Source organism: Malania oleifera, chromosome 13 (genome assembly GCF_029873635.1).
Source record: "Malania oleifera isolate guangnan ecotype guangnan chromosome 13, ASM2987363v1, whole genome shotgun sequence".
NCBI classification, from domain to species: domain Eukaryota; kingdom Viridiplantae; phylum Streptophyta; class Magnoliopsida; order Santalales; family Ximeniaceae; genus Malania; species Malania oleifera.
Window position 1 is genome coordinate 10,038,202 of NC_080429.1, and position 22,878 is coordinate 10,061,079.

At 39.3% G+C, this 22,878-nt stretch overlaps 1 protein-coding gene across 1 annotated transcript; it reads left to right on the top strand.

The window, feature by feature from the left end:
* Positions 1-3,451: 3,451 nt before the first annotated feature.
* Positions 3,452-14,737, top strand: LOC131146975 (geranylgeranyl transferase type-2 subunit beta 1). The gene is made up of 10 exons (XM_058096886.1): positions 3,452-3,842; positions 7,691-7,753; positions 7,832-7,982; positions 9,904-10,020; positions 10,505-10,571; positions 10,660-10,808; positions 11,147-11,280; positions 11,381-11,479; positions 11,632-11,707; positions 14,170-14,737. Exons 2-10 carry the CDS (start codon positions 7,700-7,702, stop codon positions 14,262-14,264), a joined length of 942 nt encoding a protein of 313 aa, XP_057952869.1. The 5' UTR covers positions 3,452-3,842; positions 7,691-7,699; the 3' UTR covers positions 14,265-14,737.
* Positions 14,738-22,878: the final 8,141 nt, after the last annotated feature.

A 22,878-nucleotide genomic window follows, 5' to 3' on the forward strand; every position in this document is an offset into this window, starting at 1 on the left:
TTAAGGCCCAAATTAATTCTAAACTTGGACCATACTCAAAGTAAACTTGGGAGACAAGTAAGAAGCCTTTCTACATCTATAAATACCCCCAAGATGCATTAATTCAAAAAAACAAGAGAGCACCAAGAATTCCATTCAGCTGTCATATTTCTCTCAAAGCACTTTGAAATTCTGAAAGTTATTCATTGTTCACATCTTGCACGAAGTTGCTAAAAGTCTTGCTGATTCTCAATTGAGTTTATGCTTCAACTTTCAAATTCTTTCATACATAGAAAGAAACATACGGTGATATAACTCTAAGAGCTTCAATAATGAATTTCATATTCTAAATTTACTTTGAAGTATATTAGTTGTGTTGTAATTGCTGTACTAACCAACTCTTTGAGGAGCAAGTTCTTTGTACACATCTATTTGATTTTTATCTTGTATATTGACGAATCCAAGGACTATTTGGATTGTTGGCTAAGCAAGGGGATATTGCTTAGAGAGGTGGGCTCTAGGCTAGTTAAGGAGTGACCAAGTGAGGGTACATCGTTTGGAGAGGCGGGCTCTAGCTTATTTGAAGGAGTGACCGAACGAGGGGATATTGTGTGGAGAGGTGGGCTCTAGCCTACTAAAGGAGTGTGTAAAGGTATTGCTCCGTCCAGTAAAGGAATAGGTTTAGTGAATCTTTTGGTGGTTTGCCAAAGGCGAGGACGTAGGCTGGATATAAGCTAAACCTCGTAAAAATCTCCGTCTCACGCTCTCTCTCTCTCTTACTCTTTATTTTCAGTACACATTTAAATTGCGTGGATGATTTAAATTGAAAATCATATATTCTACGTAAATTTGGAAATCAAACAAACTTAAAGTTCAATTTTGATTTGGGTTGCAGAAACCTAAAAGGGAGTACGTTGGTTAAATCATTATTTGCGAAAACCATACGGGAGTACGTTACTTGATTAAACACCCAAATATATATTAACTGAAAGTTTATTTGAATTCTAAATATTTGGAAAGAGTGATTGAATTTTATATTTAACATCATATTGTAGAAGCAAATTCACAACAGGGCTTGATTCAAATTTTTACATTATTCAAAGTGCTGTATATAATTCTTGGTTTGGCTATTACTACTTTCAAATTGTGGATGATTGGTTTGGATAGTGTGGTTAAAGATTGAATGTTTAATTAGTTGATTGTTTGAAAGAATCTCAGTCATTGTGTAATTGTTAGATTAAACAAACAAGTTAAAGAATTAATTAAAGAATTAAAAAGGTTAAGAATTAGTCAAACGAATTAAAAGGAAGTTTTAAATTCCAATTCACCCCCCTCTTGGGAAGTTATTCTTAATTTCAAGTTCATATAATTTAGAGTGAGACACTTCTCACTAAGAGAAATAAACTAATACTAATATGTGGCAGCATGAGCTTTTCTGTGATATACATATAATCATATACATAAACATAACCAATAAAACTGTATATATCATTTATGGGAAAAACATGTATAATCATAGCATAGTAGAACATACAGGATTTCTTTAAACATAATCCATCTCATACAATAATAATAATAAGAAAACAACCCTGGTAGGTTAGTTGGCTGTTGTCATGTATTACCCTCACATGACTAGTTTGTGTGGCCCGAAGGCGGGATCTGATAATGGTTGGCCGATCACTGCCAAGTTAAAAGTACAGTTTGTAAGTCCGATGAGTTTGCCAGACCTGATCCGTACATCAGGGGCGTCCACACTTCTTAAAATCACATCAACTATCTATTCTAATGCTACTCCATACAGCAGCGTTAACACAATATCATGATGATCATGAACACATAGCAGCGGTACCGTGCAAGTGCTAGTCTAAACTAAGCCAACCAGGTTCTGATAACATATAACATATAATCAAATTGTGATACATGGATATTTCATATTATTAACTGTCAAATCAACACCATCGCATCATTTTGTATATTTATATATCATGAAAATCATTAATCCTATGCCGACATTTCATATTTTACCATAGCTCGGCCCGTACGCCGGTAAATCATAACCATAACATTATCATGTTCCCAAAAAACAATAATTTATCATAAATTCTACTCATGCCACATAGAATGAGTTTTACAAATAATCATAATATCTCATTAGTTTCAGCAGTATTTTCCAACATAATACATATTTATATACATACATTTTTATGAAATCAAATGCTATCAAATTATACTTATATTTTCATAAACATCTAACTTAATTTATCCCCTTACTTGATTCCTGAGAAGTCCCTAAAATAAACAGTCCCGCACCCGTGGGGTTTCCCGTACAATACCCTGAAAATGACATTTCTCATAACTAAACTTCAGTATTTCTACGCGTACTACGCTTTCTACAACTGTCGAAAAGTCAAATAGTGAGTAGAAACATTACCCTGAATGGATTCTGAACTGGCCCCACTAACGATCTATTCCAGTAGATATGTAGAGAACTTCCCCAGGAGTATCGTGGTGGTTTCAGATCGTCGAACCAGCGAAAGATCGACCCGAGATCTTAGAGAGAAAGAGGGAAAACCGAAAGGAGAGAGAGAGAATTCCTGCGGCCCAAAATGGCTGAAAAATCGCTTTTAGAGCTACTTATACTATGACTTTCGTTGACGAGCCACGTCACCTCGTCGATGAGGACCTTCTGTGCTCCCTTTTAATTTCCTTTTTCTTTTCCTTCTTTATTATTTAAATACCATAATTTTCCGGGTCACTATAAATTACCTCTTATTTTATAAGTGACATTTGATTGTATTTAAATAAATTTTATTATTAGTTTTTAATATAATTTAAATTAGAGTTATTAAGATTTTTAGTTAATAATTTTAATAATAATTATTTTTAATTAAAAATAATCTTATTATTAGTATACATTTATAACGTATGACTGTTATATTAATTTATGAGAAAAATAATATTTTTAATTAAATTAAAAAATATAATTTATTTTATATGAAAATTTAAATTAAGAAATGATTTTTCACTCAAAAAATTTAATTTATTATTATAATAATAAATAAATAAATAAGGAGAACACAAAGAATTGAAACAATCCATGTTACAAATTGTAGTTAAAAAGATTTTTGAAAATGACATACTTGGGATTATTAATAAAAAAATGAATGCATAGTAAATATGGTCAAGCGGGATTTAAACAAATCTCCTTACGTCAAATAGCGAGATTTAAATGGTAGTCTAATCGATTGAGTAACGCGTGGTAAGCAAATCTCGCTATTTGATCTGAGATTTGTCTAAAAAATAAGATGGTCCTGACGCATGGTAAATCTCGCTGTTTGGATTAGAGAAATTTGTTTAAATCTCATTGGACCAAGCAACGAGATTACGTGAGTATTATTTTGAAAAATATTTTCTTAAATAGGGTATTACTTAATATATTATTTTAAATTAAAGATAAAACAAGAAAATACTCAGTCAGCCCCAGCAAAGCCCAGATTGCAACTTGCAATCTGCCAGTCGGCCCAGCGCCTGCCTCAGCCAGTCAGCCCCTTCGGTCCTTCTCCACAGCCCTCGCGCCGTCGCGCGCACAGCGCCTCCCGCCCCCGGCCCTCCCTCCTCACGATTCACGACCAACTCTGTAGCGCTGCACCACCACCAACCCCACGCTTTCTCTCTCACGCGTAATCGTGTTCACCGCCCCGCTGCACTCCTGCACGAGACGCCGTGCGCACGATCACCACTGGCCACGCTGCTGCCGCTCGACACCGCACAAGCCGCGCCGCTGCCCTCACCTGTGCCAGCTGTGGTCGCCGATATTCGGATCTTGCTCTCTGCGACCCTGCACATACACAGATACACTGAAGGTGTGCTTTCTTCATAAGTTATGGATACTTACTTTGTTGCAAATTTTTAGTTCAAATTCATTTAGTCTTGTGAGAGTGAAAAGGCAATAAATAAGCAAACGTAACTCTTTTAAGTTAGGGAGCAGCTATCAATTTAAAACCTGTGATGAGGTTTTTAAAATTTTACACAAACTCAAATTGCTTTCTAGCAAATTATCAATTCTTAAAAATCTATAATTGATTAAATCCTATCTTATTTGGCTGTAATTTCAATGAATGTTTGGTTTGAACCCGGCTGATTTGGTGAATTAACATTCAATTAGGTAATGAATATACTTCTAGTCGTTATGAAAGATTGTAGTTTTTAATTTGTATTGAAATTACAATAATTTAAAAGTTATAGGAACTGAAATTACAATAATTTGACATGTTCGTTAATAACGTTAAAATAAATTTACATTGACCAAATGATTTTATTTTTTTTAACTGAAATTATCAAAACTATATTTAAACCTGCAAGGAGTAACGAATTAGTTGTCCTTGAAAAAAAATTCAAATTTCAATCACTTTGGGCAGCTCAACTTGATTAATTATTTGAAATCCTTCTTTTCAATCATATTCGACAAAATATAAGAAATGTTGTTATCATTATACAATACTAGCATACTTACTAGGTAATGGGAATGGCCCCTATACTGGGAATGAATGTTACTTATGGAACTTGCATTTAGAAATTAGAACCCTTTCTAATGGGCCTCACTACTAAACCCAAGTTGTGATTCTTGACAATTCTTCGTTAAAAAGCTCAAGAGGGTCGTAGAATTGCAAATCCAGGAGAGAGAAATGGGCTTTTATGCCTCAAAACAAAAGTATTGCTCTTTTTATGTCAATAAAAAAAAGTGAAAATGTTTCATACATACATAGTTACATACTAATGTTTCCAATTGCTACTCAATGATCCGAATATCTGAGTGGCAGTATATAATTCCCTTCATGAGGAATGGAAAGTACCGGGTAAATTTGATGGATGGTTGCTCAACTTTATAACATTAGTTTCAAATTGGTTACTGAACTTTATTGCAACTTATAATGCACTGAACTTTATTTTCAATGTCATCAAATGTGCGAAGGCCGTGAATTTTGACTGATGGAATCATCTGTAGGCATCCTAGTTTGCCCTTGTATCTCACTCACATGCATTTACCACTGCATTTACTTTCCTCTTTTCCTCCCCCCAATCTTTATTGTCTAATCATGACAGTATCTTACCCTTTCTTTGCTATCATACCCTCTTCCTTTTAGAAACACAGCAACCCTTCTCTAGCGATGAATTATGAAAAATGGAAATTCTAAACAAACAATTCCTCTTCATCTGCATTGTTCTGCTTATTTCAGTGTGTTGTTTGTGTCAGCAGCTTTGTGAATTTTCTTGAGACTGATCTTGCACTGAATTAAGCAAATGATGCATCATAATAGGCTAGACCCAAAATGAAAATTATAGATTTCATTCATTAGGTCCAAACCCAACTGGAGATCTTGTTAGGACTGAAGGAGCCCATGGGTGGGCTTGATACGCATGGGTGAACACCAAGTTGATCTAAAAGTTTAAACCTATTGGGTTTTGGGTCTAACCATGTATATAAGCACTCATCATCCACTCAAATTTTTCAATGCGGAACAAGCTCACAAGTGGAATTTTCAACAAACTCCCCCTCACTTGTGAGTTCCAACTGCTCCCCCTTGAACATAATCTCTCCCTTTTGGGAGTAAACCCAATTTTCCAACAGTTGCTCAAGTGGGTCTTTACCACTGACGCCTTACGTGCCTCGGATTGCATTCCACGTGCTTCCGAATCAATTCTACCTCCCACGTCTTAACCCTATTCGGATCCATCCGTAACCTAGATGATCCTTATTGGCCTCGGCCACACACTTGATCTTCCAACTGTTAGCAAGTTGGGAGAATTAGTTTCACATCTCAGTTTTTTACGATGTCGCTCACTCAGAGTTACGAACCGTCGGCTCTGATAGCACTTGTTAGGATCGGAGGAGTCCATGGATGGGTTTGATACGCATAGGTGAACACCAACTTGATCCAAAAGTTTAAACTTATTGGGTCTTGGACCCAACCATGTATATAAGCACCCATCATCCACTCAAATTTTTCAATGTGGGACAAACTCACAAGTGGAATTCTCAACAGATATTGTGTTGGATATTCTAGTATATATGCAGCGGAATAAACAAACATACCTCCAGCCATTTGTTGTTCAAATGATTAGCTCCAAGTTTGATCCAAGTCTGGAGCAGTAATGAAATGATCCAAGCTCTTGAGTAGTTATGAAAAATAGAGATCATCTAATGCTTATAGTTGCTTATGACCCTTTTTCTTGATGATGTATCACAGACCTACTTGTAACTGTAGGATCAGGGATCCTATTAATTATGCATGGAAACTTAAAAATTTCTTCCCGTCAAAGAAACATCATTAAGAACATTTATATCCTGCTAGAGACCTTTAGGAATTTGTGATAGCAATTAACCTTGATGAATCTTTGGCCAGGGGCCACCCTTTACATTAGAAGGGCAAAAGGCCCAGGACATGGTAGGATGAACACTGAACAAGTGTAAGCCTTGTTGCCCAACTATGATTGGTGCTGACTGCACTAGGTACTACCAGGTGGTAGCAAGAGAGGCCAGGCAGTAACAACTCTATAATCCAATAAATACACGTAGATGTATATGACCTTTTTTATGTTTCTTTTGGAATATGTAAAGTCTTTCTTGGGAGATGTAGATTTTTCATTTGAAAACGTGTGGAGATATTTCTAACATGCGTTCTTCACTTATTCAACTCTTCATAGAATTGATGTCTGGTGTTTCAGGGATGAATAATTTCTGCTCTGTTTAGAGATGTCGAACCTTCCTAGTAGGTCAAATACTAAATCAATGCCTCTTAAGATTTCAGAATACTCCATGAATGTTGCCACAAATTGAGGCCAAGCGAAACATCTTAGGGAGATAGGCAGCCATGCAAATAAATAATTTGAAATCCATGTAGTAATCCTGGATATTATTCACAACACCAGAATTTTTGTGAGTAATTTGTAATTTTTCACTTAATGAAAATGCATATGTTTACACAGTAATTTGAATATAAACTTAAGAAAGTTATTGCTGGCACTTACGCAAGATGCAAACAATGTCAAAAGAGGCATGACTTACCTTTGCATATCTACTATTCTGTGTAGAACAGAAGAATGACTCCAAGAACTTAAAACAAGATGTAAGAGACGTTAGAATCACTGAAGTCTACTGTTTTTTTTTGGGTGAGAATAAGATAGTATAATACTCTTCAATGCTAATTGTGCTGTTAAGGGTGTACTGTTGCGTCTCCAAAGAGAGAACAGTATCAAAGAAAGGGTAAGACACCACCATCATCAGAAAAAGAGATGGGGAGGGAGGAGGGGAAGCGAATAGTAAATGAATTGGTAAATGGGTGTTGGTGGATACGAGGGCTGACTGGATGCTAGCAAGTATTTTGTTAGTCACCAATTCATGATTGTTGCACATTGGATGACAGTGAAACAGTTTGTAAAGTTCAGGTGCATAATATATTGCAAGTTGAAGTTTAGTCACTTGGAACAGTTTGTATGCATTTCTTCTTGTTCTTCTTTCTCAGGCATTACTTGCTTTTGTTATAGTTGTAAACTGGCATAAATTGTGGTTTAACCGTTTAACTGGTTTTGATAGGAGTAATGGAAGTTACCTACTCAAATTGATCATTTCCAGTAGTAATTATAGCAATTTTTTGACAACCTGTATTGTATCTGTGGTTATGTGTTGCTGCATGGAATTTCTGTTTGGAAGTCTTTTAGAATGGGGGAGCTGGAAGTTGATAAACATGCACGATACATTCTCTCAGTTGAAAAGGTATGTTACTTTTTTGAATTTAAGTTGCTGGTTCACGATGCCGTGCATGCCCTCTTTTAATGAGTAAATTTGTGTCAGGACAAGGATAGTTTTGAATCAGTTGTCATGGAGCATTTGAGGATGAATGGAGGATACTGGGGATTGACGACTCTGGATCTTCTTGGGAAGCTACAAACCATTGATCCAGATGAAGTTGTTTCTTGGGTCATGGAGTGCCAACATGAATCAGGTTTGTGATTAAGATTAAAGTTTATGAACTTGTTCTGTTTATTGTTGTTCATTTATTTCATACAAATGTTGTAACAATTATTCTTTTAGAAACTAAAATGGACAATGAGAACTGCCTCCCACAACTAAACCCACCCTAATTTTCTTTCTTCTCTTTGGGCACACTCTTTTGGGATTTTTGGGGTGTTACTGCTGACTGATCTTCAAAAGGTTTGGAAGGCAGCATTATGCGTTATTGTAATCATTTGATTTGTGGAGGATGTCTTATCCTCCATTTTTGTTAGTCTTTAATGGAATTTTTTGTTATCTAAAAATAGTTTAAAATAATGGAAGAATAGTATGAAAAAGTCATATGGTTGTTTTTAATTGTTTTCTACATATGTGTGTGTTTGTAAGTGTACGTATGTGTGTGCATTGTCGCATATGCTCTGACATCAATGTTTTGACTATCCGTTTGACCCAATGATGTTACCAGTTTGGACAGTCCAATGGCTTCAATGGTTTGGTCATCGGTTTGGGTTTTAAAACTATGATTTGGATACTTAATCTATATCTTGACAGTACTAATGCCTCTAAGCTCATCAGAAGCTTGCGTTATCACTCTCATGATATACTATCTACATGAGGAGGCTTGAAATCACATGATGCAGCACCTCTGTAGGGACCACAAAGGGGATCGCTACCTTTGATGTAGATGATTGTATCATGGATCCGGCCTATCAAATTTAAACTCCAACCATGGGTCCAGTCATGTGGGTCAAACTTTAAATCCTGAAGAAAATTTAGAGTCTTAAAAAAAGCTCACATACTGACTGCTTTAACTGGTGCAACTTATGATAATGTGAGATCTAAATTTGATCAACATGCATGAGATAAGGTGAAGTTACAGTCTAACAATTGAGATATAATTTTATGGTTCCATCTGGGCCCTATAAAAAGGTTAGGAAAAACTGCATTATGTAATTCTATGAATGAATTTCCAATATCATGTAATTTTTAGCTGTAGAACATGAATACCTACGGTAGAGTTAGTGTCAAACATGCTTATGGTTTTCCCAACCTGCTAATTTAAGACAAAACAAATAGAGACTAAAGGTGTTAATGTTTGTATGTTCTTTGCATGTTGGTTTGTTCAAGCTGAATAAAAAAAATGAGTGTGAAATTTAGGGGCTGTTTGGTATCATTTCAAAACTTAGAGAAACGAAAACCAAAAACCAGAAACAAAAACTAAAAACTAGAAACCAGCATCTTGTTTGGTTAACATTTATAAAACTAGTACAAATTAAAAACTTAATTAAAGAATACACATTTTCATCTTTAAATCAAAATATTTATAAAAATATGATTAAAATAATAAAATTACAAATAATACACATTAAATAAATTACTATTATAAAAATAAAATTTATTATAATTATTTTACCTAATTGTTCTACTTTCAAAATTTGTTTTACAATAAAAATTTATTGGACATGAGAATTGAAAAATAGTAAAAGTAATTTGTAATTGGCTTTATTATTATTTTTAAAAATTTATTTATATTTATTTATTTTAATTTAAAAGTGTATAAATTAAATAATTTAATCCAAAAAAACTATTTCTAGATATTAACGTTTCTGGCAACAGGTTGCCAAAAGGACTGAAAACCATTAAATGTGGTTTTCAGTTTTTTAGCAAACAACTAATAACCGACAACATACTCAGAAAACTGACAGCATATACAAATGCATTTTTATGATCTGTTTTTCACTCTGGAGAAACAGAAACAGAAAACAGAAAACAGCAACGGTACCAAACAAGCCATTAGATTGTCCTTGCAGCAGTTGTTGATGTCAATCTTTCATAGATGAAACAATATCAATGGGGATTTTTATGAACATAGACAACTTATTATGGATTGGTATTTTTTCCTCTTTATGCAGGTGGCTTTGGTGGTAATATAGGGCATGATCCACACATACTGTATACTCTCAGTGCTGTTCAAATTTTGGCTCTTCTTGACAGACTAGATGTTCTCAACATTGAGACAGTATCAAATTGTATCCTATGAAATAGAGCTTGCCTCATTTTGAGATTCATAAAAATATTCATTTTGATCATGATATTTGAAGTTGTTTGTTTCTACCGTCAATTACAGCCTATGGGATAAAATTTTCCTGTGGATTTTATCTTCACGTGCTAATATTAGTTTGTGTCCTCCACTCCTAAACCCTTGCATATTATTATGAATTTATTCTCTTCCATTCTGGCCACCAAGTTTCTATCATTGAATTTTCATAAATCATTGATCAAAGAATTATAGAGGTCGTGCCTTGGTGCGATGGCAAGTGCCTCCGCCTCGGTATGGGTGGTCTCGGGTTCGAGACTTGGGGAGCGGCCTCTTCAAAAATGGGGTTAAGGCTTGCTGACACCCACCTCTCCCAGACCCCACTCAAAGTGGGAGCCTTGTGCACTGGGTACGGCCATTGATCAAAGAATTATGAGTACCCATATCTTATGCATTCCTTTTAACGAGGGACTTAGATATTGCTAGGTTGCAGAATGAAGATGGTTCCTTTTCAGGTGACATGTGGGGTGAAGTAGACACCCGGTCTGTTTTATATTTATGCTGTGCATTCTTTTCTATATTTCAATTGCAGTGTGTGTTAATATTTTCTTACCAATATATTTGTTTGTAGGTTCTCTTATGCTGCAATATGTTGTCTTTCATTATTAAATTGCTTGGATAAGATTAGCGTGGAGAATGCCGTGAGATATGTGCTTAGCTGCAAAAATATGGACGGTGGATTTGGATGCACACCTGGTGGAGAATCTCACGCCGGTCAGAGTATGTTATGAACATTTAATCCTTGTAGCTTTGGTTAGTAGTGTCTTTTTATTGAAAGATTTTAACTGCAATGGTATAAATTAGAAAGAAAAAGCTTCTAGTCAATCTCATAATTGCATCCGAGTTGTCAAGTCCTGCAGACATTAATATTAGTTTCCTTATGATTGTCTTGAAAAAACATAAAAATGTTGAAGGCTTGAAATGTTTTAGCAGGGACCAAAGAATGTTGGATGCAGTTACTAGATGTGAAACAACTTTTTTCTTTATCAACCTCATTGCAATTTTTGCTCTGTAATTTGGCCCAATCAGTTGACTTGCCCACTATGCCTGCATTGCAGTTTTTTGTTGTGTTGGTGCCCTTGCTATAGCAGGGTCCCTTCACCTGATAGATAGAGATCTTCTTGGGTGGTGGTTATGTGAGCGGCAGGTTAAATCTGGAGGCTTGAATGGCCGCCCTGAGAAGCTACCAGATGTGAGATTTTGTGCAGTTAGCTTTTCTTAAAGAAGTTTGAGAAAAATATTTTTGAAATGATTTATTTATATTTTATATATGTTGATATTATATTCTACAGGTCTGCTACTCTTGGTGGGTGCTCTCTAGCCTGATCATGATTGACAGGGTGCATTGGATAGACAAGGAAAAGCTTGTTAGATTCATTCTGGATTGTCAGGTCGCATCCAATTAACTGAATGACGTATTTTTTGCAGTTCTCAATGTAACTTTTGATCTAAGATGCTGGGGCATTGGCTCTGGCTTCATTTTTTTAAAATTTTTAGTTCTACAATTTTGTTGATGTCAGTGCTCGTAATTTCAAATTTGCAGGACAAGGAAAATGGAGGAATCTCAGACAGGCCAGATGATGCTGTTGATGTTTTCCATACGTACTTTGGAGTTGCTGGTATAATTACACTTATTTACTCCATCATTATTGCTGCCATTAAGGTGTGAATATTTCCATATTAATGCATATTGCCATCTACCAAATATTTAGGGCTATTAGGATCTGGCATTCAATGGGTTAAACTAGGAGAGACATTGTGTAAAATTAATTAATTAATTAATTGAACTGATCAGATGATCATGATTATCAAATTGTAAGCTCTCTTTGGGAAGATAATTGCACTGAATGTCAATGTCAAATGAGTTTTCTTTACGGTCACCCTGTTACTTTAGTAGCTGGTGAGTTTTACTTGTTTTGCATGTGATTCTACCAGATGAGTTAGTGCTCCTTGGCTCCCTTCCTACCATAAGCATTTTCCTTTGTCAAGGTTTTCGCTTGAATTTGGCATTTTTGACAAAACTGAGAAGACTGAGAATGAGAAACCGTGGTTCTCGAAGAAGTAGTTGAATGCTTCTGGAGATTTGTTTGACTGGCTAGTGTTGCCAAGTTGAAAGTTAAGACCCTGTTTGGTTGAATTTTTGCGTAGGGAATTCTGTATTCGAGAACAAAAGATTCAGGAAATATAAAACAAAAAATAAAAAATAATAATAATAATAATAAAACAAAGCATTTGATTAGTCATTTTGCAAAACTGCTTTCAGGTTTGTATCTTGAAAACACCCATGTTTTAGGAGTCTAATCATGTTTTTTTTTTTGTGAATTTGGATACAACCCTAGTGCCACCACCTCTACAGCTGACCACTATGGCTCACTAGTACCACCCACAGCTAACAGCCATCATCACCCACCCCCCCCCCCCCCTCTTTCCCAAAAAAAAAGAAAAAAAAGAAAAGAAAAAGAGAAGTGCCGGCCACCTAAAAAAACAAAAGTTGTTTTCATTTTTGAAAATAACAATTGTAAATAGGTACACATTTTTGGATCCTTTATCAAATGGGGCCTAACCTTCTCAGTCGTCCCTAACCCCCCACCCCCAACCGGGAAAAAAACAAAATCTTAGGGTTCAGGTCTTCTTTTGGTGGGACTCATTTCTATGAGTACAGGTGCTTATCTTGGGTTGGGAATCACCTTGAAAATACGCAATAGAATCTGGGTAGGTCTTTGTGGTTACAAGGGAAATTCCTAGAGGGTCTGGATGAGTTTCTTGGGGATGCATGAATGGGTGTACAAGGGGTTTTGATATTCAGCTAAATGTGATTTAACTCAGGCATGGCTGTTCACGGAGTTGCAGACAGGTTTGCGCTGAACCACATTAACCCCTCGTGTGGTTGGCCCTTGGCAGAATTTTCCAGAACGGAACAGTGTGATTTGGCATAAAGGAATAGAATGGCCATTCCATGCTGAATGCCCATTCGTTTCGATGGGGAAATTAGCATTTGGATCTTGTGGGGCAGGAATGCCAATTCTGTCTCTGCAGAGAGTTAAGCTAAAGTTTCATAATTATAAGTAATCCTCATTTTTGCCACGCGCTGTGATCTGTGCTTTCTCATCCTCTCCCTCTGTTCACCCTGTCTCTGTTCTCTCAAATTCAATCTAGATGGTCGCAGATGTTGGTAGTGCAAAGGGTTTTTCTCGTTTTGTCAATTAGGGCCTCTATGAAAGGGATTGATAAAGGTGAACACCCAAAACCTTGCTAGGGTTTGCCCTGGTGGAAAAATGGGGTTAGACTATGGCTATGAAGAGGGCTTGATTTGGGAGCCAAGGCTGTGGAAAGGTGATGAACCACTGATGTAGGCTTCTATCGGAAAAAATAGTTGCAGTAATCTTTTTCCCGTTGTGAAAGTTGTTAATTGGTGAATGGTGATAGGTGCAGGTGTACCATGTGTAGTTACTAGTTAGTACTAGTGCCCAAGCATTAATGTTTAATATTCAATTGGTACTTAAATTATTTGATTATTGCAATTAGATAAAATTATAATTATAGAATTTTATGAAAAAAAAAAAAATGGGGCTGGATTAAGGCTATATATTAAAAGATTGCAAATATAAACAATTCTACATTAGAGGTATATTAAAAAAAAAAAAAAGAATTTATTTTTCATTCTATTGTGACCATCTTTCAACTGTTGCAAACATTGGAAAGGAATTGTAAATGTGATTTTGAGTCATTTTACTTGAGCAACCAAGCACAATAATTGCATTTTGAAGATGATTCTGTTCCAGCCTCTCAATTCCATCATTGTTTCAATTCCATTATGCAAACCTGGCATATATAGTAATTAGTAACTAGATTGTGATTGAGTTTTCCTCTGAGCATAATGATTGTTTGCTTGTTGATTTGGTGACTTGAACAACAAGCAAAGATCAAAGTTTATGCCGGAGCATCAGTACCCTCTAGTCATCTGTTTTTGTATCTTGGGATCCTGATTCGATATTTGTGTTTGTGTGGTGTCTGGATGTGTGGATGTGTCTTTGTTTAGGTTTAATATACTCATACGTTTTATATGATAATGGATATGCAGGGCTCTCACTCCTTGAATACCCAGGACTGAAAGCAATAGATCCAGCTTATGCTTTGCCTGTTGATGTTGTGAATCGGATTTTCATTGGAAAATAAATGGATTGGTCAAACGTGCATCACCTAGCAAGGTCGTCTGGCCTGTTTACAATTGGGGTAATGATCAAGTACCTTGCCATTTGTGAAAGTGAATGATAACGAGACCCATACCAGAAGGCAGAACTGAGGACTTGTTTCTGGAACAACTGAGAAAACCAAACAGATTGGAGCATCCTCTCCTGATCTAAGCTGACTTGGGAGGATATATATATTCTTTGACATGTGATGTCACAGCATGGTCAAGTGTCAAATTTTCTTGCTATTTACTGTGGTTGCCAGAATTATTCTAGTGTCTTGTGTTGATTCAAACACCGTAGGCTCACTTATGGTACGGTAATATGAGCCAGCAGTAGTTGACACTGTTCATGAACTTCCTTCTCTTTCCCGCAGTCTATATTCCCTTAGGAGTCAACTGGATCTTCTGTGTTGCATTTTCTTGAATAACTTCCATTGATGATGTATAAAAAGGTTTTTTCATGATTTTTTCTTCGATCTGTATCCCTTCCCTCCCCCCACTCCCCCACACCGTCCTTTCATTGCAAGGATTTTATTACTATGAAGGGTTTATGAGATCACAGTTTTCCAGTTTAGTTGGTGGGCAGCGCGGGCGTCAGCAGCTATAGCGGCAACCCCAAAGAACAAATGCTTAGGTCGAGACCCCCCAAACAGTCATTACAAACAGTAGGAAATAGCCTTACAAGGGGGCCCTCCATGCACGGTGACTTCTAATTTAGGTGGTGGTGTGGCCATGGCTAATGGGAAATCAGGTTTTATAATGCTTTGTTTAAGCATTCATGGACGCTGTTTTAAGTACATGTTTTAATATCGGAGGTGAAGACCACAGTCCTGTGTTGCTTCGTTTGGCTTCTTACTACATTTTAGCATCAGAGGCAAACGACATAATCCCTTGTTGCTTGGCTGCTCTGTGCACTGTGCTCAAGCGTTTACAGCGGGGTTTCTCCAATTATACAAAGCAAAGATTCTAAATTGAAAGGTGCCTTTGTTTCACTTTGGTTGGGGGAAGAGTTCTCTCAGGAATGATAATTATAATTCGTTTTTTTAGAGGACTGTTTGGATCAAGATTTTACATGGATAAAGAAAAAGAAAAAAAAATGAGGGAATTTTTTTTATATATATTCTCTCTTCATTAAATACTATAAAAAATGAATGTTTGTTTTAAAATGATTAAAATTTTTAAAAATAAAATAAAATATTAATGATGTTTGGAATTAAATTTTTGTTTATAAATTTGGTAAATATATAAAATTTTTTATTTTTTTCTTACCTTTCTCGATAATTAAAAATGAAAATTTCTTTATATTTTCCTTCTAATATTTTTGAGACTTGGCCATCCTATATGGCATGAAATTGGACTAAAGTTATCGTACTGGTTTGAGCTTCGCTGTCATGATTGTCTTAATAAAACAGTTAAAAGTTATTGCAAGGACTAGCAAACAAAGAACTTAGGTTAAGCAAGAAACTTTGATTAAATGGGAAACTTTGAGCATTGAGAGAATTTCTTATTATAGCTACTTTAAAAGCTCTGGTTACAGCTTTAATATGAAACAGATTAAAAAGAAAACTTAGCACAAATTAGAAAACAAACTAGTGGATTGAATGGAAAACAAATATTCAATTTGGAATGAACATGTTGAGCCGTAGATTTGATTTGAATTTCACCTGGTTAAATTCTCAATTATGATTTAGTTTCTTGGGGAGAGATCATGAGGGGAGTGCCTTGGGGAGAGATTATGAGGGGAGTCGGGGAGAGAGTTGGAAGACAACTCCTTCATCACTATTTTGATTCCCACTTTAAGTTGGAATAAGTAGTCCTCCTATGTTGTAATGTAATCGCTATTCTCACTTCTAGTTGGAATGAGTATTCCAGGGAATGAAATTAAGATGTTGGAAAAGACATTCCATTCTGATATGCCCAAAATAATCTAGCTAATGAGTACAGGTCAACGCCTATCTCGTACCTTATCCGGGTTTGACATCCTGACGAGAGATCAACTCCAACCCAATAAAGAGGAGGAGAGATCCACGCCGGTGGCTTTAATAGCCGAGTAATAGGTACACGCACTTATGGTTGGGGAGCGATTCATGCCCCCGCGCAATAAATTCGTGATAACCTATGGTCAACTCGAGCCCCTATAAGAAGGGATTTAGAGAAAAGGCCAAGGGAAGTGACTAAACACTATTTTACTGTTGCGTTCAGCCTCTCTAAAAGCATTCCTCTTACTTAGGCATCAGAGTGATCCCCCGGAGTACACCCCGGGTCCTCCAAGCCTTTCTTTTTTTCCCCTTTCAGGTCAACGGGAGTCGAAGAAGCATCCCTGCTATTTTTACCCCGCAACAGTCGGCGCCCTCTGTGGGAACTTGCTTTTAGAAGGCGATCATATCTTGCTCTCGACTTTCGACATTCCAGCAATGCCGACCTCACACAGTTCTACCTCCATCCCTACTGCAAAAGAACCATCCCAGTCCATCCAATCCACGCCCGTAGAGTCATCGGGTGTCAGTAGGGAGGAGTTCCTCGCTTTCCAAAAGGAAATGAAAGATATGCTCAACCAACTCTTACAACAAAAGAGTCAAGAAGGGCACGTCCTCCACCAACCGCAAGAGAATCCCAGCGCAGACAAGCAAACTAACAAACCAGTGGAGAATGAGGAGAAAACCTACCCCAATAAGAAGGTAGAAGATGCAAATAGCGTGGACGTCAACCAACAAAGATCCATGGAGTTAGAAGAAAGAATCAAGAAGATAGATCATATAGAGAAGATGATGAAAGAGGGCAGAACCAAACCCTACTATGGGGAAGCATCCCTAAGGTCCTCAAAGTCGCCATTCAACAAGGAAATCATGGAGGCTCCATTGCCCAGTAGATTCAAGATGCTCACTTTTGAAAGGTACGAAGGTTTGTCTGACCCAATTGATCACCTGGATAATTTTAAAATGTTGATGCAGTTACAAGGGGCGCCAGACGCCATCATGTGTCGAGCTTTTGCAACTACCCTTAAGGGTACTGCCAAAGACTGGTATCGAACTCTTCGGCCAAGATCCATTGGTTCCTTCCAAGAGATGGAACAAATGTTCACCGGCCACTTCCTTAGTAGCCAGAGAGTTGCTAAAACAACGGGTCATCTCATGAGTATGGCGCAAGGGGAGCAGGAGACTCTAAAGAACTTCATGCATCGATTCAACACAGCGACCCTAGAAATCCGCAACTTAGACATGGGGGTGGCTTTGGCAGCCTTGACAACGGCTCCCCAACCTGGAAGCTTCTTATACTCCCTAGGAAAAAAACCACTGGTGGATATGGGGGAGCTAATGATCCGAGTAGAGAAATACATCAACCTGGAGGAGATGATGGATACGAGAGGGAGTCGCATAGAGCGGAAAAGGAAAAACAACAAAAGATAATTAGGAGACTCCTATAGATTCGTAAAAAGGCATAAGACTAGTGCGCTGCACCCGGGCCCAAAGATGAGAGGACAACATAACAAGTTCTCCACCTACACACCCCTGAATGTACCGCGCTCAGAGTTACTGATGCAGATCATAAAGAAGGACTACATCTCGTGGCCTGAACCTATGCGAACACCTTTACACAAGCGGAACATGTCTAAGTTCTGCGCATTCCATAGGGATCATGGTCACGACACAAAAGAATGCATTCAGTTGAAGAAAGAAATCGAAGTCCTAATAAGAAGGGGACACCTGTCGAAGTTTATAAAGAAAGAAAATCCACAAAGGGAACCTCTGGAGCAGAGGAGGCATGGCGCAAAAGAGAAGGAAGAGCAGGTCATAGGGGAAATTGCAATGATCTTCGGAGGGTCCGCTAGTGGAGGAGATAGTGGGAGTGCCTGCAAAAGATATGCTAAACAAGTGCTGTCGATGGAGAAGGGGGAAACCAGTAGCAAACGAAACAAAAAAGATGACATCATAACCTTTGACAGCGGAGACGAAGAAGGGGTACAGCAGCCACATGATGACGCACTAGTGCTCTCCCTACTTGTGGCCAATTACATGGTCAGACGCATATTGATAGACAATGGGAGCTCGGTTAATATCATGTTCTGGTCAGTCCTGGTTGGAATAAAGATTGGCAAGGAATGACTCAAGCCGGTCTCGACCCCCCTGGTAGGATTCGGGGGAGACATTGTTCACCCCTTGGGTACAATCACGTTACCGGTGACAATAGGGACGACCACGCAGCAAGTTACGACGCTGACAGAATTCCTGGTGGTCGACCGACCTTCGGTGTACAATGTCATCTTGGGTCGCCCTTTCCTTAACGCAGTTCGGGCTGTAACGTCAACGTACCACCTCAAAATCAAATTCCCTACACCACAAGGGATAGGATTTGCCAAGGGAGATCAGGCCGTTGCTCGGAGTTGCTATGTAATGGCCCTAAAAGGGAAGATGGAGGCTAGAGAGGCTCTAACGGTGGAAGATCTAGAAGTAAGGGGAGAGTATCCCCAGATCAGTATAATAGAGGAAGACATCAGGCATATACAACTGAAGGGCCAGTAGGAGAGAAGTATACAGATCGGAAATCACCTATTCGACACCTTGAAAGCGGAATTGAGCGAACTGTTGGACGAATTCGCTGATTTGTTCTCCTGGTCGGTTGTAGACATGCCGGCATCGACCCTGCAGTCATAGAGCACAAGTTGCAGGTCGACCCCAACCACCGACCTGTGAAGCAGAAAAAAAAGGGCTTTGCGATGGAGTGGATCAAAATAATCGATAAGAAGGTGACGAAGCTGCTGCAGGCCAACTTCATCAAGGAGGTAGACTACCCGGAGTGGCTGAGCAACGTGGTTCTAGTAAGAAAGCCGAACGGAAAATGGCGCACTTGCATAGACTTCACTAACCTGAACAAGGCGTGCCCAAAAGATAGCTTCCCTCTTCCCCAAATCGACCAGCTAGTGGATTCAATCTCAGGGCACAAGCTCCTCAGCTTCATGGATGCCTACTTAGGATACAACCAAATCCCTATGAGTCGAGCAAATGAAGAAAAAACATCTTTCATCACCGAAAGGGGTTTGTATTGTTACCGGGTAATGCCCTTCTGGCTAAAAAATGCAGGAGCCACATATTAGAGATTGGTGAACAGGATCTTTAAAGATCAGCTTGGAAAAACAATAGAGGCGTACGTGGACGACATGTTGATGAAAAGCTTGGAAGCAGGGCAACATTGTAAAGACTTGAGAGAAACATTCGAGCTCCTTCGCCGGTACCACATGAAACTAAACCCATCGAAGTGTGTGTTCGGTGTTTCTGCAGGAAAGTTCCTGGGCTTTATGGTGACTTATAGAGGTATAGAAGCAAACCCAGATAAAATAAGACCGCTGCTGGAGATGGACGCCCGACGGACAAAAAAAGAGATCCAAGTTTTGACAGGGAGGATAGCCTCCCTCAGTATGTTTGTCTCCTGCTCAAGGGACAAAGGCTTACCTTTCTTCAGAGCATTACGAAAGAAGGGAGGATTCGAATGGGGGGAGGAGCAGGCCAAAGCCTTCGAACAGTTCAAGCAATACCTCGGATCCCCTCCCCTTTTGACGAAGGCAAAGAATAGGGAAGACCTCTACCTGTATATAGCATCCACGAAAAATGCCGTCAGCTCTGTCCTGGTTCGGGAACAAGGCAGGAGGCATCAACCCATTTATTACACTAGCAAGGTGCTCAGTGGAGCCGAAAAGAACTACTACACGGTGGAAAAAGTTGCTTTTTCCATCATCTGTGTAGCACGAAAATTGAGGCCCTACTTTCAGGTCCACAAGGTAATTGTGTTAACAAACCTACCGATGAGACAAATTCTACAGCGGCCGGAGAGTTCGGGAAGGATGAGGAAGTGGTCAATCGAATTAAGTGAGTTCGACCTACAATATCAACCAAGGCCCGCTGTCAAAGCCTAGGTGCTCTCTGATTTACAGCAGAAAGGCTCTCCGACTCATCCACTAAGTCAGACGTATGGACATTACATGTTGATGGGTCGTCTAACACTGCTGGAGGGGGAGTTGGATTCATCCTTTCAGCCCCAGACGGCAGTGAAACTCTTTTCGCACTAAAGTTGGAGTTCACAGCAACCAACAACGATGCAGAGTATGAAGCTTTGTTAGCAAGCCTACGCTTGGCAGAAGCATTAGGGGTGGCACAGATCAAGGTATCGAGCGATTCCCAGCTGGTGGTAGAGCAGCTGAAAGGAGAATTTGAAACTAGGGATCCAAGAATGAAGAAATACCTCGTTAAGGCCCAAGAATACGCAAAAGCATTCGTTCGATTCAATATAGAACACGTACCAAGGGCAGAGAACAAAAAGGCCGACGCACTCACAAAATTGGCCTCAGCAACCGATTCGGAGTGGAAAGACGCTATTTATCTAGAACGGATAGGGAAACCCTCATATGAGGAGGACAGAATTAACTCAGTAGTGTCCGAAATCAACAAGAACGATTGGAGGGTGCCTTTATTCCTATACCTCCGGGACGGATCCCTACCAGAGGACAACAAGGAAGCTCTGAAAGTGAGAAGGAAAGCAGCAAGGTATACGTTGATAGGCCGGGAGCTGTACAGATGATCTCTAACACTGCCCTACCTTCGTTGTCTGAACAATGAAGAAGGGAAATACGTACTAAGGGAAATCCATGAAGGAGTATGCGAAAACCACCTTGCTAGTAGGGCCATAGTCCATAAGGCTATGCGGCAGGAATTTTACTGGCCCACAATGAAGAAAGACGCAGTCGAGCTCGTCAAAAGATGCGACAGATGTCAACGATGAACAGCAGTACCACACGTACCCTCAAATCTACTCTCCCCTCTAACCAGTCCCTGCCCCTTCGCACAGTGGGGAGTAGACATCTTGGGACCTTTATCGTAGGCGACTGATCAAAGAAAGTTTTTGTTGGTAGCAATAGATTATTTCACTAAGTGGGTAGAGGTTGAACCTCTAGCCACCATAACAGAGCGGAACATTACGCGCTTCGTGTGGACATCAGTGGTTTGCCATTTCGGAATCCCCTAGGCAATAGTTACAGACCATGAGAGGCAGTTCGACAATGAGCGCTTCAAAGAGTTCTGTTCGGACCTATCTATTAAGCTCCTCTTCGCGTCAGTAGCGCATCCCCAGAGCAATGGACAGGTAGGGAACATGAACTGGATGATACTGCACGGATTGAGGACGCGAATCGAATCTATGCAAGGTAGATGGGTAGAGGAACTCCGTTCCCTCATATAGGCATACCACACCACCAAGAGAGCGGCAACAGGGGAAACCCCTTTCACGCTTGTCTTTGGCGCAGAAGCAGTCATCCCAGCAGAGGTAGGGATACCCTTTTGGCGAAGGCAATACTTTAATGAGCAGACCAACAATAAAGAACTCAGATCAGAAATAGACCTGCGGGAAGAGAGACAGGATCAGGGGGGTTTAAAAGTTGCAGCGTACTAGCAGAGGGTGGCAAAGTACTACAACAATCGCGTCAAAGTACGGTATTTCCAGCCAGGAGACTTAGTCCTGAGGAAATCGTGGAATAACCCATTGGAGTCAGGGTCGTACAAGTTAAAGCCAAACTGGGAGGGTCCATACAAAGTCACAACCGAGATAAAGCCAGGGACATACAAGTTGGAAGATGTAGGGGGAAAGAGATTAAGAACACATGGAACTCAGATATGTTAAAAAAATACTATTCTTAAAAAGTGCTTCTTACAGTGCAGTAATAAAAGTACCAATTACAATAGTTGTACTACGTCAATAAATTTTGAAAAATTTTATTACAAGTCCAATTCCTACAGACTAGTTGGCTTTACTCCCCTCTCCAGCTTCCTCCTCCTCCTTTTTCTCGTCCTCATCCAGATCTTCCACGGATTCAGGACTCTCATTGCCATAACCGTGTGAGCTCACACCGTCCAGCAGAAGCTTAGGGTGTTTTGTTTTGACTTGAGCCTGGCACCTCCTGAATCCCACCTGGTAAGCTTTGGAGGTATCAATGACAAACTGGTTGGAGTCTTTATACTCCTTTACTGCAGTTCGAGAGGCAGTAGCGGCAGCGGCAACTTCTCTGGTAGGTAATTCCTCCCTACGAAGGCGCTCAACCTCAGCTTGCAGAGCCCGCTCACGGACCTCGGCCTCACGCAATTCGTTCTGAGCAACAACATACTTCTCCCTGGCATCCAAGGTCTACCGGTACATCTCGGCAACCTTCTCCTCCTGGGCTAAAGCCATCGTCGCCAGGTAAGGAAGAATACAAAATACAGAATAGTTAATAAAACTATGTATAAAGGGAGAAGAATAAAGCCAGTTGAAGAATATATACCTGGTATGAGGTGTGGCGGATCTTTGCTGAAAGAGCGTCAGGAAGGGTGCACTAGGCCTGCACAAAGTCTTCAGCGTGTACAGCCCGACGGAGAGCAGAGGCAGAAAGGGTTGGCTCGTGAAAAATCGCTTCAGTATGAGTCTGTGGGATCGGAGGAGGAGCAGCATTGATCTCATCAGTAAGGGCGCCAGAATCACCTATAGAGGGTGAATCCCTTTGGGAGGATTCCCCCTCGATCTCCTTTCTTTTCTTCCTACTCCTACTCACCCTTTGCTTCCTGGCTTCCCCCATGAGAG